General features: G+C 42.0%; 1 protein-coding gene across 1 annotated transcript in view; it reads left to right on the forward strand.

The window, feature by feature from the left end:
* Window positions 1-14,041, forward strand: part of cubn (cubilin (intrinsic factor-cobalamin receptor)) — a 46,804-nt gene that overhangs the window by 26,340 nt on the left and 6,423 nt on the right. The window contains exons 32-55 of the mRNA XM_071485537.1: window positions 430-586; window positions 940-1,056; window positions 1,170-1,283; window positions 1,436-1,564; window positions 1,659-1,791; window positions 2,085-2,290; window positions 2,455-2,636; window positions 2,909-3,101; window positions 3,893-4,090; window positions 4,231-4,377; window positions 4,558-4,748; window positions 5,483-5,651; window positions 5,932-6,106; window positions 7,000-7,178; window positions 7,529-7,738; window positions 8,195-8,335; window positions 8,513-8,697; window positions 8,797-8,968; window positions 10,136-10,339; window positions 10,620-10,769; window positions 10,904-11,025; window positions 11,472-11,697; window positions 11,948-12,135; window positions 13,829-13,985. Of these exons, the coding sequence (XP_071341638.1) occupies window positions 430-586; window positions 940-1,056; window positions 1,170-1,283; window positions 1,436-1,564; window positions 1,659-1,791; window positions 2,085-2,290; window positions 2,455-2,636; window positions 2,909-3,101; window positions 3,893-4,090; window positions 4,231-4,377; window positions 4,558-4,748; window positions 5,483-5,651; window positions 5,932-6,106; window positions 7,000-7,178; window positions 7,529-7,738; window positions 8,195-8,335; window positions 8,513-8,697; window positions 8,797-8,968; window positions 10,136-10,339; window positions 10,620-10,769; window positions 10,904-11,025; window positions 11,472-11,697; window positions 11,948-12,135; window positions 13,829-13,985 (4,045 nt within the window). The remainder of the gene's footprint in view (window positions 1-429; window positions 587-939; window positions 1,057-1,169; window positions 1,284-1,435; window positions 1,565-1,658; window positions 1,792-2,084; window positions 2,291-2,454; window positions 2,637-2,908; window positions 3,102-3,892; window positions 4,091-4,230; window positions 4,378-4,557; window positions 4,749-5,482; window positions 5,652-5,931; window positions 6,107-6,999; window positions 7,179-7,528; window positions 7,739-8,194; window positions 8,336-8,512; window positions 8,698-8,796; window positions 8,969-10,135; window positions 10,340-10,619; window positions 10,770-10,903; window positions 11,026-11,471; window positions 11,698-11,947; window positions 12,136-13,828; window positions 13,986-14,041) is intronic.

Here is a 14,041-nt window from a genome sequence, read left to right on the forward strand (position 1 = left end):
TTTGATTCTTACTTGGTCTCACTGTTTACCACTGTAGTGGTGCAGGTGGATGGCGCACACACTGTTGATGTTCTATTCCTGTATATTGATTTGTATCGTAGCCACAATTCAGGTGTTAATCATCATTCAGCATCGTTATCATCTGCCTGCTGCAGCCGTGATGTCGTACCCCAGTCTATTAGATCCATGTTGCACGGTGTGGCCTGAAGTAAACGCTGAAATCTTATAGTGTGTTGGTGTCTCATAGCAGCATGTGGATGGTTCAAGCCTGAGCTCTAACTGAAAGCTTAAAGTTTAAAGCCTACCGTTAACAGTCTGGGCTGTAAATTCAGTGTATTTGGCCTTTTATTCTGAAGTTATTAAAATAGAAAGTAAAGTAAATCTAAAGCTGCATATCTTTATTGAAACCATCTCTCTTTCCCTCCATAGATCCATGATGGTCCAACCATATCTTCTCCTCTGCTCGCCCGTGTGTGTGGTACCAGTCTTCCTCCCTCCATCACCTCCACCCAGAACACCATCTTCGTTCGCTTTAGGTCTGACTCCAGTCGCAGCCACCGCGGTTTCAGTGCTCACTTCTCCGAGGGTGGGTCCACTTTCACTTCTGTTTCAGTCCCTTGAAATATCAACTCCATCAGTCCCTTCTCAGTACTCACTTATGCTCTGCCACATTCAGACCACAAAACTTTTAAAATCTCAGATTTGCTGTGCCTCTTGTACCACAAGACATTATTTGTCTCGGATTAGTTTCCAAGATGTTTGAGTGCGCAAAGCAAACTCTACTGAGTATAAGACACATGAAAGATTGTTACGGTTCGTATCTGTCTCATTCAGGCCTTCTACATTAATTCTCATCCTGTTAGTCGCAGCTTGTTGCACCGGCCCTGTGGCCAAGGCCTGGCCAGACCCTGACCATATAATTTTGTTTGTTTTCAACAGCCTGTGGTACAACCATCCTCACAGACGATGTTGGTGGTGCCATTGCTTCGCCACGGTACCCAAGACCATACCCAGCCAATCAGAACTGTAGTTGGATCATCAGAGCACAGGACCCATGTGAGCTTCCTTAGTCAAGGCTCTCAGAGTCAAAAAAAAACAATTGTTGTATACATGATGCTATACAGTTGATGTCGTGTACTTTTAACCTTCGATTGTGTTTCTGTGGCCAGTCAACCATGTGACCCTGTCCTTCACTGACTTTGAGTTAGAGATGATCAACTCCAACTGCTCCCATGATGCTGTAGTGATCCTGGATGGAGATAACTCCCAGGCACCTTCTATAGGTAACTTTACTTTGTGTGTGTTTGTGTGTGTGTGTGTGTATACGCATGTGTGGGTTTGTACATACAGTATTTTGGCTGAATCTCACAATTAAACAGATTGTTCAATTACCGAAATTAAATTCTAATTAAAATGTAATGTCAATTTTCATCAGGGCGCTACTGTGGCTCTGAGGTACCTCACCCAGTCACATCCTTCAGTAACGCTTTGGTGGTTAACTTCATCTCCGACCACTCCGTCTCCAGGAAAGGGTTCAGAGCCACCTACTCAGCATCCACCTCCAGTAAGACAAACCAGGACACAGTGCTCATGGTTGTACTGTAGCCGCATACACTTAGAACTGACAGGATCTCATTCCTCTCACCTCTCCTGCTCAGGCTGTGGAGGAGATATGGTGATGGAAAGTGGCGCATTTAACAGTCCCAACTATCCAGATGCCTATCCACCCGATGTGGAGTGCGTGTGGACCATCAGGAGCTCACCAGGAAACCGTCTCCAGCTCTCATTTATGTGAGTCAGTCTGATTGCAGAGGTTCATCACGTATGTGTCATGAAATATTCCAAAATCCAAAGAATATTTTATCACAGAAAAAAACATTTATTTTTTTTTTTGTATTTTTGATTAGTGACTAAGGGTTTTATTTAACATGCTTGTTAAATATAGAGCAAAAACAAAAATGCATGTAAAAGAAAAATATTGTGAATATTTTTGATTTTTGTTCCTTTCCTTTCCTTGACTGATGTTTTGTATCTATAATATCCTTTACTACTAAATGTCGGTAACAGCCTCATGTTTTGTTCAGTGTCTTTAGCCTGCAGGGAGACGCCAGCTGTCAGAATGACTACTTGGAAATCAGGGAGGGAAACTCCACTGGGCATCTGGTTGGTCGCTTCTGTGGAAACTCACTTCCCTCCAACTACACCTCTGTGATCGGTCACATCCTGTGGATCAAGTTTATCTCAGATGCATCAATTAGTGGAGCAGGATTCAGAGCCACCTTCTCACACTGTGAGTGTCTGTATGCAAATGTAATGTAATGTACATATACAAATTTTACTATGGGTTTTTCATATATGTTATAAACTTCTATCTATATTTGACAAAATATATATTTTATAGAAAATCGAAAATCTAAAGAAATCTAACCTTTGACATCCTCTCTGTTTCCTCAGTGTATGGTAATGATGTGACCGGGGAGTTTGGTCAGATAGCCTCGCCACTGTATCCCAGAACGTACCCCACTAATTCGAACTACCGCTGGACCATAAATGTGGATGGAGACAGTTATGTCCAGATCCGCTTCTTGGACATAGACATTGAGGACCTGTATGACTGCTACTATGACAACCTCAAAGTAAGACTGTGTGTGCTGTGAAATCACATTGTATCCTTGATTTAACCTGTTACAGGCCACAGTTAGGATGTTGTTGTTGTTTCACATAGTGCCTCATTGCAGCAGTAATAAAATACGTTTTCGTTTATTGACTGATTTAAAATGGATGCATCAGATCAGTGATTTGCACATCAAGGTAGAATAAGATATAAATTTAGCCTCACTGTGACTGGAGAGCCAGGTGTCCACTGATATGATGCTATGTTAATCTTTCTGTCTTTGTCTCTCTCCAGATATTTGATGGCCCCAGTGTTCATTCCTATCCCATCGGGACATTCTGTGGTCTGGACCTGCCCCCTCTCCTGAGGAGTACTAGCAACGCTGTCACCCTGGAGTTCCAGTCGGATACGGTGCAGGGAGGACGAGGCTTCCTCGTGGAATGGACCGCTGTCCAGGACTCTGGACCACCACCCACTATCACACCAGGTCAGACACAACACTTAGTCCCTTTGAGCCTTTTTAAGTGAACTACACAACATATAAGACACGTCTACTCTATGCTGCTGTATATGCTACTATATACACTGTCAAAAGTGTATTGCTAAAGTGGTTCACTACCTTAATGTTAAGGTATGTAAGGTGCCTTTATTAGTGAACAGCATCGTGTTTTAATTTTTGTATTCCATTGTTATGCCAAAGTAACACTTATAATATAATATAGGACTATTAATGTGTTGCAGCAACATTAATCAGAGATTGAGAATTTTTTTAGCACTCAAAAAGTAATCAATCAAAAAACATATAGCTTCTTGTCAGGTAAGTATCATGTTATATGCTGCACTTACTTTATTTCAATCATTGTATTTCAAGGAACCATAAATGAATAAGTGAAGTGAATGAGAGAAAGAATGGTCTCCCATCAGCTTGTATTTTGGTTATGATTGGCAAGCAATAACATTAACTGGGGTAGATTGACCCTACACAGCTCACTCAGCTTTCCCCTGACTGTGAATGTGTTCCTTGTGATAGGTGAGTGGGATGATAGGTGTGGAATATGGTTTTGTATATATGTATGCATGCTTTTCTGACTGAGTACAAAGCCAGTGAAGAAGAAAATGACATGATATCAACTGAAAAGCAGAGTAAATATTTTGTGGTTATCTCCCTGAAACTAAGCTACAGTACATTAAGTCAATATCGCATCTGCACAATCTGAGTGAACCTCGTGCTTTTTCTTTTTTTTTTTTTTTGTCTGTGCATGTTTGTTTTTGTGTCAGGTGCATGTGGTGGAGTGCTAATGACAGGGGAGACTCCTGGCTTCCTCTATTCTCCTGGCTGGCCTGAAAACTACCTTCCTAACCAGGAGTGTACCTGGTTGATACGTTCTCCAGACTCCACTGTCGAGTTCAACATCTTGTATCTGGACATGGAGGACTATCCCAGCTGCTTCTTTGACAGCCTTGTCATCAGAGACGGTGAGCCACGAAGGCCTTCTCTGCAGGGACATGAGCATGAACGGAAACTGAACTGACTCACTGGTATATTGTTAGTGACAGCACCAAGCTGCAGTGGTCCGTTTGCTCTTCTAGACATCTCTGCACGTGTGTGTTCCCAGGTGCGACCAGTCTATCCCCCGTGCTGGCCAATGTGTGTGGTCGGGATCCACCAGGTTCTCTCCACTCTACAGGGGATTCCATGTACATCCACTTCTCCTCAGATGCCAGCATCAGTGGCCGAGGCTTCAATGCCTCCTACTCCAGAGGTCATACACCAGAACCATCTTATATTGTTGCATTTAACATCTGACATTCAATGTCGGACATTAACGTTTATTCCCATTTCTTTTTCTACACATTTCCTGCCACTACTCTACAATAATAATAATTATATTATTAATAATAATAATGATAGTAATAATGATAATACTTTTCTGTCTTTTCAGGCTGTGGTGGCCTCCTGCATGTAGACAGGGGTGTGCTGAGCAGTCCCCACTACCCCCAGAACTACCTGCCTGGTCTGGACTGCAGCTGGCACGTGATGGTGACGCCTGGCTTCAGGGTTTCTGTCACCTTCCAAAGCCCCTTCCAGATTCAAGGCTTTGGAACGCAGTGCCACACAGGAGACTACCTTGAAGTAAACAATATATGGATACATAAATCTGTATTATTGTACTGTATTATTATGAATAAAAGGGCCACACTGCTACAAGTTAAAGTTTAGTTTTGAAAGGTTGAATCACCTTAAGCTTTTCAGTTGCTTACAAGTTGTCCAATTACCGGTACTATGAACTTTAAAATGAATTGTTAAAATTTGATTTCTGTGCTCAACATCAAATGGCTCCATTTACATTAACTTATTATGAACCCTGTTGTTCTTATACAAACAAATTCATCTTGTGTCTGACGTCAGAGAGGAGTCTCAAATTATATGTGTCCCTGTAAGTACATAGATGTCACTTAGACATGTTTGCAAGGCAGTGTTTTTTTTAATACTTTTATGTAATAGGTTTACATTTGTTTTCATCTCAGCTTCAAACCAACCTCCCAATAGGGTTTAAGTCAAGCTACCAATTAGCTTGACACAAAGATCCGTACAACATATACAGCTCAGATTTGTATCTTCTATACTGAAACCTTTGATTCTATCTTGATTTGCCCTAATCCTGAGAGGACTGGTCTCATAAGCAGATTGTTCCTCCTTCTAAGCAGAGTATAAACTCTGCTCATGTATTTGGTGTTTGAAACAGCTGATAATGCAATTTGTTCTAGACTGGGGATTAAATCTAAAAAAAATGGTTCATTTTTAAAATTCAGTAATGCTTCCTATTGTTTAAAATTACTCACAGTTCACTTGCTGCTGCTCCACAGGTTAGGAATGGTCCAGATGCTTCAGCTCCACTACTTGGGGGACGTCTGTGTGGTGCAAGTCCGCCATCCGTCCTTCAGACTACTGACAACCACCTCTTTGTTCGCTTCGTTTCTGACACCAGTAATGAGGCCACTGGCTTTAAGCTGACCTTCGAGGCCCACAGTCAGGGTACAACCACTCTTTTTTTCTATTTTTTCTGTTGCAACATTTACATGGCTGGTGTTTGTTCTGCAGCGTCACATGATGCCATCATGTAATCAATAACTTTATCAATAACCATTTTGTTATTGGAATTACTGCTAGTTGCAGTTAATGGGGTTGAAATAAAAAGTCAGGTCAAACACTCTCCTTTGATTTAACAAATAGACTTTGTTAATTTAATTGGCTTAATGAATGTATGTATTTGTGCCATTGAGAATAAACTTCTAAACTCTCTCACCTTCTGCAGCGTGTGGAGGCTTCATTGAGCTGAATGATGGTGATCCTCCAGGTTACATCACTTCACCTAACTATCCTCAGAACTACCCCCAGAACATTGACTGTATCTGGGTCGTCTCTGTGCCCAATGGAGAAGCCGTCCAGATTGACTTTGAGGATGAATTCTACATTGAGCCCACAACCAGGTACGGCTGCTACTATCTCCTTAGAGGCTGGTTAGTTTGTTGGTTTATTTTTTACATTTATACCAGCTGGTTACTGCTTGGACTTATGTTTCCAGTGGACACTGAACATATTGTGCCCTTTACTTTTCTAGAGTTTCATTTCATGATGGATGCAGTGAAATTCAGTTGAACTCCTCAACCTTCAGACCAAAGTTATCATCATTTTGATATAAGCTCAAGCTATATACTTTCAAATGAACCATTGGAGGGACCCTGTCCTTAAAGGTCCCATATTTTACATTTGTCCAGTGTTTTATTTGAAGTTTTAATATCCAATAGAAGATATATTTGTGGTTTTAAGCACTAAAATCTCCTCTCTCAGGCTTCTTTCTAAAGCTCCAGTAACAAGAGGTCAGTCAGCCAATCAGAAGAGAGACTCATAGCCTCTCTTCTGATTGGGTGAGTGTTTTCTAAGTGATCAAATAAAAATATAGCAGATTATAGGTAAATACTCAGAGAAACCAAATTCTGCAAGGCTGGATGGTAGGTCAAGGTGGGCTGGGCTTGGGGCTGAGGGTGGTGACTGTTTAGTTGTGACATCACAAAGATCAGGAAGTCCTGATGGCTCTTTTTACATACAGTTTCTGAATACGGGTTGTGTGCATTTCTCTGTGGACTGAACGCTTTGATACTTTCACAGTATTAAAATACAACCTAGACCTGCTTTATAATAATAATAAAGACATGAAAATCTGACCTTATACAATACAGCTCCTTTAAACCTAAACTTTAATTGGGGAAATCTTTTGCTGAGCAGTTTGAAAATAAATCTCATTTTCTGCTCTGTTCTGGCAGTGATTTGAGTATCATGGCCTTCAGACATGTTTTAATTTACTCATTCATCTATTTCTCAGTTGTTTGTACGACTACTTGGAGCTGCGTGATGGCTCAACATCCGACGCTGACTTAATTTCCCGGCTCTGTGGCAATACCCGACCATCTACCCAACATTCAACAGGTTCCTCCATACTACTCAGGTTTCGTACCGACACCAGCATCACGCACAAAGGCTTCAAGGCAAAGTATTCCAAGGGTAAGTACAAAGTCACAGTCATCACACACACAATCAGAAGATGGTTTTCCAGATCCAGGTTTAGATTTTTGGGTACAGATACAGCTCTAATTAAGACATACTGTAACAAGGGAAAATTGTCTTCTTTGAGCTACTCCAAATCAATTTTTGGGCTTGTTCTGTTTGTAAATTCTTCTCAAGTGTGAGCTGACACAAGCTTTTAGGTTGCACCTCTTTTCTCCTCTTGAAAAATGTAAAACTGACAGTGACAGAGATGCAGGGACAATGACTTTTATCAGGATTTTAAAAGATAAAAAAAGAGTCAAACACCAGTAATCTTACTCTTATTTTGTATCTCCCCTCCCTCACAGCAACATGTGGTGGGACCTACATAGGTCAGAGTGGTACGATCAAGAGCCCTGACTTCCCAGTATCCAATTATCCTGACAACTCCAACTGTGAGTGGTACCTGGAGGGACCCACAGGGCACTACCTCACCCTTACCTATGGGAACTTCAGCCTGCAGAGCAGTGCAGGATGCTCTTCAGACTACGTGGAGATCAGAGATTACAATGCCTCAGGTGAGAGAACGAGGATTCAGGTTCAGCTACTCCTTTATTATAACTGACTACCAGAGTGTAAAATTGTTTAATGATTGCCTTAGGCCTGGGTTTCACAGTTGTTTCACAAATTTCCCATCAAAGATGCATCTGCAATGAAAATGTTTGAACATGAACAACCATCTGCAGTTCCTGGTTGGTTTTGATTGATTAGTCATACCTGCACATGCACCTGTCAGCTTGTTTGCATCAGTGCAAGAGGTGTACTGGCTTTTCATGGTGAATAAATGTGTTCTATAAAAACACTCTAAATGAAGTGAATTAGATCACTTCATATTAAGTCTGACTACATCATTTCATGTCAATGTGTTAAATACAAAGACATGAGAGGACTGCAGCCACACTGCTTCATGCTGACATGCTGCAAATCAAAATCCCACCACCAGCTAAATTTCCTGTGTTATGCTGTGTGTGTAGGGCGCCTACTGGGCCGACACTGCGGGGGTAACCTTCCGGCTTCCATTGACACCTCTGACAGTTTTGCCTATGTCAGGTTTGTCAGCGACAGCAGTGGAAATGCACCTGGCTTCAGTCTGTCATTTGTAGCCAGCGTTGAAGGTACAGTGACGTTCAAAAGATTATTATTTGTTGGATGATCACAAACTGCATTACATTCGCATACTAAAAATAGTATTTTACATATATTCAATATTTGCTTGAGGCTCACAGAGCTGTATAAATGAATATTTAATCACATTAGAAAATATGATTTCTTTTTCTCTCCTCCTGCTGCAGCCTGTGGCGGAGAGCTGAATGCTCCCTCAGGAACGATCTCATCTCCCAATTACCCCAACCTGTACCCACACAGCCGGGTGTGTCACTGGTCACTGGTGGTGCCACCAGGCCGCCGGGTCACTCTCACCATTAATGACCTACGGCTGGAGGGCTCTGGTAGTTACTGTGCATACGACTATGTTGATGTGAGTCCCTCTCTTCATCACAGTTTGATATCATCAGTTTCTGGAAACGTTGCTGCTTTGCTACAGACCCAGTACTCCTGTGTTCCCCTGTGTTTCTAGGTACTGAATGGGCTGGCAGGTAATGCCCCTCGCCTGCAGCGGTTCTGTGGCACAGTACCAGCAGGCACTCAGGTGCGCTCCTCGGGCAACACCATGACCGTTGTGTTCAATACTGACGCTTCTGTGTCCAATGGCGGCTTCACGGCTTCTTACTCCTCCGAGGAGCCTGCAGGTGAGAAACATATCAACAGCATAACACATTTAGAAGAACTTAACAGAGTTGTGTATCCATCAATATCTAAGTTTAAGTAGATCTTAAACACATGAGTAAATTTGCATGTACAGATGCTGAGATTGCATAACTGTAAAACTGATTATTGCCATATATCACTGAACATCAGCTGATTCGATAAAGAAATTCTGTTATGTGTCCGAGACACAACAGAAACATAAACACTCTGCTGAATAGGTTTCATGTTTTATTGTGTGAATCAAAACTCCTGCCAAATTTAACAGTTTTCAAATTCCAGAAGGGGCGGTGCTCTGCTCAGCATGGAGAGCAGTGATGGAGAAGTAGGTTGTGAATATGTAGATTATTGCCTGGACACACATCATGCCATTTAACTGTTAAACTGTCCCAGTCTGGTGGTAAGAAAAGAGCATGAGAGCTTTCTAGCTTTAATCAGTGAGTCCTACTAACGGCTGTGTACCAGCCTCAGTTGATGATCACTTTAAGTTCATCAGCCTTTTTTTTTACATTAGGCCTCTACTCACACAGTGTAGTCACCAGAGTTCAATGTGACATTATAGCACTTAAAAAAAATTTTTTTTAAACATGATGAGAGTAAACTTGGTTAGAGTACAGCAACATCAAAAATAGTCTTGGTGAATGTACAGCATACACTTTGTACAGGTATAATCAGGCTAAAAAGTTTGGGTGGAAGGAAAATATCCTGCAAGTTCATTTTTCATCGGTGATGTTTGCAGTTTTTACTATTCTTTGCCTTTCTTCATTTATTGATTATTTTAAGAAGTCTGCAGGACTTCATTAACTAAAGCTTCTTCTCCATTTAACTATGTGTTAAACCAACCCAGAGTAAATGGGAGGGTGGTTAATTATTTTACCTTGACTATGGTCTGTTCAAGTTTGTCACCTTTGTTTCCAAACTGCGGGAAAATGACAGTGTCTGGTTTTATTAGTCTACAGACCTGGTGAGTTCACCTAATGCAGTGTAGTACAATCATTAGAGAGGTGTTGATTCAACTTCATGGTTGTTATTGAGGATATAGTTTGTGTTGTTGTTGAATTGTAATTGTGTTATACTGAAAGGTGCATTGTCATGAGTAGTGTTTGTCATGATATTTTCTCAGCGTGTCTGTGCCTGTGATTGCACTTTAGAGTGTGGCGGAGTCCTGACCAACCCAGAGGGTGGGAACTTCACCTCTCCTGGGTACTTGGTGTCCAACTACAGCGACAACCTCAACTGTGAGTGGCTGATCCAGAACCCACAGCACACCAACTCCTCTATTGTGGTGCTGATAGAAGACCTGCACCTGGAGAACCACCAGACCTGTCAGTCAGACTACCTCCAGTTCCGCTTAGGTGAGCACCACGCAGAGATAACACGGGCACCAGGATGCACTGCAGGAAGCTGCTACACATACAATCACACACCAGAGAAAGCTGTTTAGTATGCTGTAGTGTCTGTAATGCTAGTTTTCAGAAAAGGCTTTAAGGTTTTAAGTTCACACTTAACTCTCACCACCCTCTTAAGGTCCCCGCCAAAAAATGCCATCTGTGCGTGTGATTTAACTGGATGGATGTGTTATTTATATAGTCTTTATGATTTACTCCTGTTAAACTTTCTACTCTACTCCCTCAGGGAACCATGAAGGGGAGCTGCTGGCCACATTTTGTGGGCAGACCACCCCAGGAATTCCCATTGTGGTCTTCACCCCCGAGCTCTGGGTCCAGTTCCAGACTGACAGCTTCCAGGGAGACCTGGGCTTCAAGGCCAAGTACTTGTTCTCCGGTAAGACAGACAATGAAAGCTTCATTAACTTCATGTGCTGCAGGGTATATTGAAACATAAGATCAGTGTCTGTCTAATCTTGCAATCATAATGTTCCCATCACTGTCCTCACACGAATCATTCTCTCCTTGCAGAGTGTGGAGGCTGGCAGACAGGCGCGGGAGGGGCGTTATCCAGTCCTAACTACCCCAACACCTACCCGAGCCCCAGTCGCTGTGCTTGGCTGCTAGAGGCTCCAATGGGCCACACCATCACGGTGAGTCTGCACCATGGCCAGGTGGAGGAATTTATACTGGCACACTGTCTGCTGTGTTTCAATATCATTCCTCATAATTGCTTTCATCGTGATTCTTATTTAGATGCTCTCATCCTGAGGGACCAACACATAAGACATAAGACACAATACATAAGACCAGAACCTCAACTAGCCTCTTTTATATTATTAACAGTGATAAAAGACAGTAAAACACACATAAAGACCAAGAACCTGTAGACTGACTGTGCACCTGAGTAGTAAAGCACTAATAACTGATAATTATAACTGATAAATGTAGGTACATAGCACACATGTACCATGTAAAATGTATTTTTATATTATCATGTAAGATAAATGCAGAAGTCAATGTTTGCTGAGGTTGTTTACCCCCTGGACCTTCTGCTTAGTAGCCTCCTACATTTTAATAAGTTCCCCCTGTGCTGCAGCTAACCTTCACATACTTCAACTTGGAGCCCCACTCTACATGTGGCTGGGACTCTGTCACCATCTTCAATGGAGGATCCCCTGGCTCCCCAATTATTGGTCAGTACTGTGGGACCACCTCCCCAGGAACCATCCAGTCCGGATCCAACAAGCTTGCTGTTGTCTTCCTGGCTGACCATAGCGTGTCCAGAGGAGGCTTCGTGGCATCCTGGTCTGCTGATTCCTCAGGTGGGTTTACACTGACTGACTGGCTGGCTGTAACAGAAAGCATCTAATGAGGGGTACGTAGATGCTTCGAGTTTTAGGAATTTTGTGTCTACTTTTGAGTGTTAGATTCAATCTTTTTCAGAAATAGGCCTATACAACCTCTGTTCTCACCCTATACTCCTCTCCAGGTAATCTGCAGTCCCTGAGGATAAGGACATCATTCAGTCTGCTTGTATCTGAGTTCTCAGTTCCATGTTTGTTTTTCGACCAGGCTGTGGAGGGGTGATCCACGCTGACACAGGAGCATTCAAGTCGCCCAACTATCCCCAGAATTTCCCAGCCAACGTGGAGTGTTCCTGGCGGATCATTGCCCATGAAGGGAACCACCTGGAGATGAGCTTCAGCAGTGACTTCCAGATTCCAGACAGCACTGGGACCTGCCAGAACAGCTATGTCAAGGTACCGACACTGAGCCACAGCAAAACATCTGGTCAATCAAGAAGCTAATGATACTCTTACTGCCGCTTCACTCATCATGTCAACATTAGCTTAAGATAATAGCCTGTGTGGTACATGATGATGCCGTGTTCTGATTTCAGCCTAGCAATCACTTTGGTGAGTACAGTACAAAGTTATTAGTTAAAACCACTGGAATGGAAAATAAAATCCAAGTCATTATAAACTGAAACTTGTAAATGGGGTGAGATCAGAAAAAATGCATTATTAGTTATAGGTGAGCATCTTCAAGGGTTTGACAATAATGGCTAATTACATTCACTACTTTCTTTGGCTTTAAACACAGAGCTGAGAATCAACAGTTCCCTGGACAAGCTGAAGGTCTGACCATGGTGTTTTCTGTGCATAATAGATTTTATTTGTCCATTTGTTTATTAATGGTCCATAACCACCTGCAGTTCCACTGTATTGTCATATATACAGTCAAAGAGGAATTTCAGTGTGTCCTAGTTATTTCTTTAGTTCTGATTATTTTAAAGTTTCATTGAGTCTCGATTTGTCTGTTTTCCATGGGAAAGTGACTGCTGACACTCTGGGACAGATACACTGTAGTTGTCTGTTTAACCCTTATATTGCAACAAAAACATGATCCTGGTAATGCCGATGAATTATTTAGGTTACCGAGAATAACACTTATGTTTTAGGGAACACCTTTTTCAAATTGTACCCAAACTATCTCTATCTGCCTAGCGAAGTGACACAGCCCTCCATTTCAGGCCTTCAGTATCTTTTATTGAAAGTCCAAAATATGAGACATTACAGATATCGTTTTTGAATTCCGTTGTATTATTTTTTTTTATAAATGTCTGTTTAAATAACTGAGAGAGAGGTTTGGGCAACAATCCAGTGGTTGGGAACCAGGCTAAGTTTGTGTATCCATGCAGATGACAAGTCATTATGATACTGTAGTATCTGAAGTTCTGTATGTTATGTTGTGTGAATTTATGGATTTGGTATGTTTAGCTAGTAGTCCCCTGGTCAAAAAGATTTAATGGCCTTAGACAGAGGGCTCTAGGGCAAAAAGATTTAGGGGTCGTGTGTAGGGGTTTCTAGGTCAAAAGGTCTAGGTGCCACTGGGAGATGGGTGACTCCCTCATCTTACGTAAGGAAGCCCTTTTTCTGCATTTACAGAAACCATATGTTTTACCTTAGGTTCACGAAAACAACCAGCCTATATAGATGGGGAGTTAGAGCAGTTGTTCAGAGGAGATTCATATTGGCTTCGACTCCTCTCTCAGGCAATCTCGAGTGCTTGATTTGATGCTGGACTTCTTTGTAATAAACCTCTTTATATACAAGCAAGACGGTGTCAGCGGAGTTTTCTTCATCATCATCACATCATCGCTGCTTAAGAAACAACAATACAAAAACAGCTGTAATAAATATCCTAATAAACATTGTGAATGTAGGTTTAATGATCTGAGAACATGTGCACGGGTCAGAGGAATTATTCGGTCAGAGGTGAAGGAAAATGTTAATGTTGTTAATTGTTGTTTGGTTAGTTGTTTCATTTTGGATCAGTTGACCAGTTGCTTTAAGCATTTTGAATTATGTTTGGATATTTTCCTACAAATTCAGACAGTCGCCACTATGTATCTCCAAAACAATTTCTCAGTCAGTGTGTACTTTCCTCCAGGTGTGGTCAGGTCAGACCCAAAACACTGAGGCCCTGCTGTCAACAGGCTGTGGCTCAGTGGCCCCAGGCCCCATCATCGCTCCAAACAACATCATCACGAGCAGATTCCAGGCCACTGAAGCAACCGGCAGAGGTTTCTCAGCCTCCTTCACAACCAGTAAGAACCCCACAGCTTCATATTGAGGTTATGATGTTTGTTCAGAGTGAATGTTA

Source organism: Trachinotus anak, unplaced genomic scaffold, assembly GCF_046630095.1.
Source record: "Trachinotus anak isolate AG129_WGS33_773 ecotype Australia unplaced genomic scaffold, CSIRO_AGI_Tana_v1 ptg000009l, whole genome shotgun sequence".
Taxonomy (NCBI): domain Eukaryota; kingdom Metazoa; phylum Chordata; class Actinopteri; order Carangiformes; family Carangidae; genus Trachinotus; species Trachinotus anak.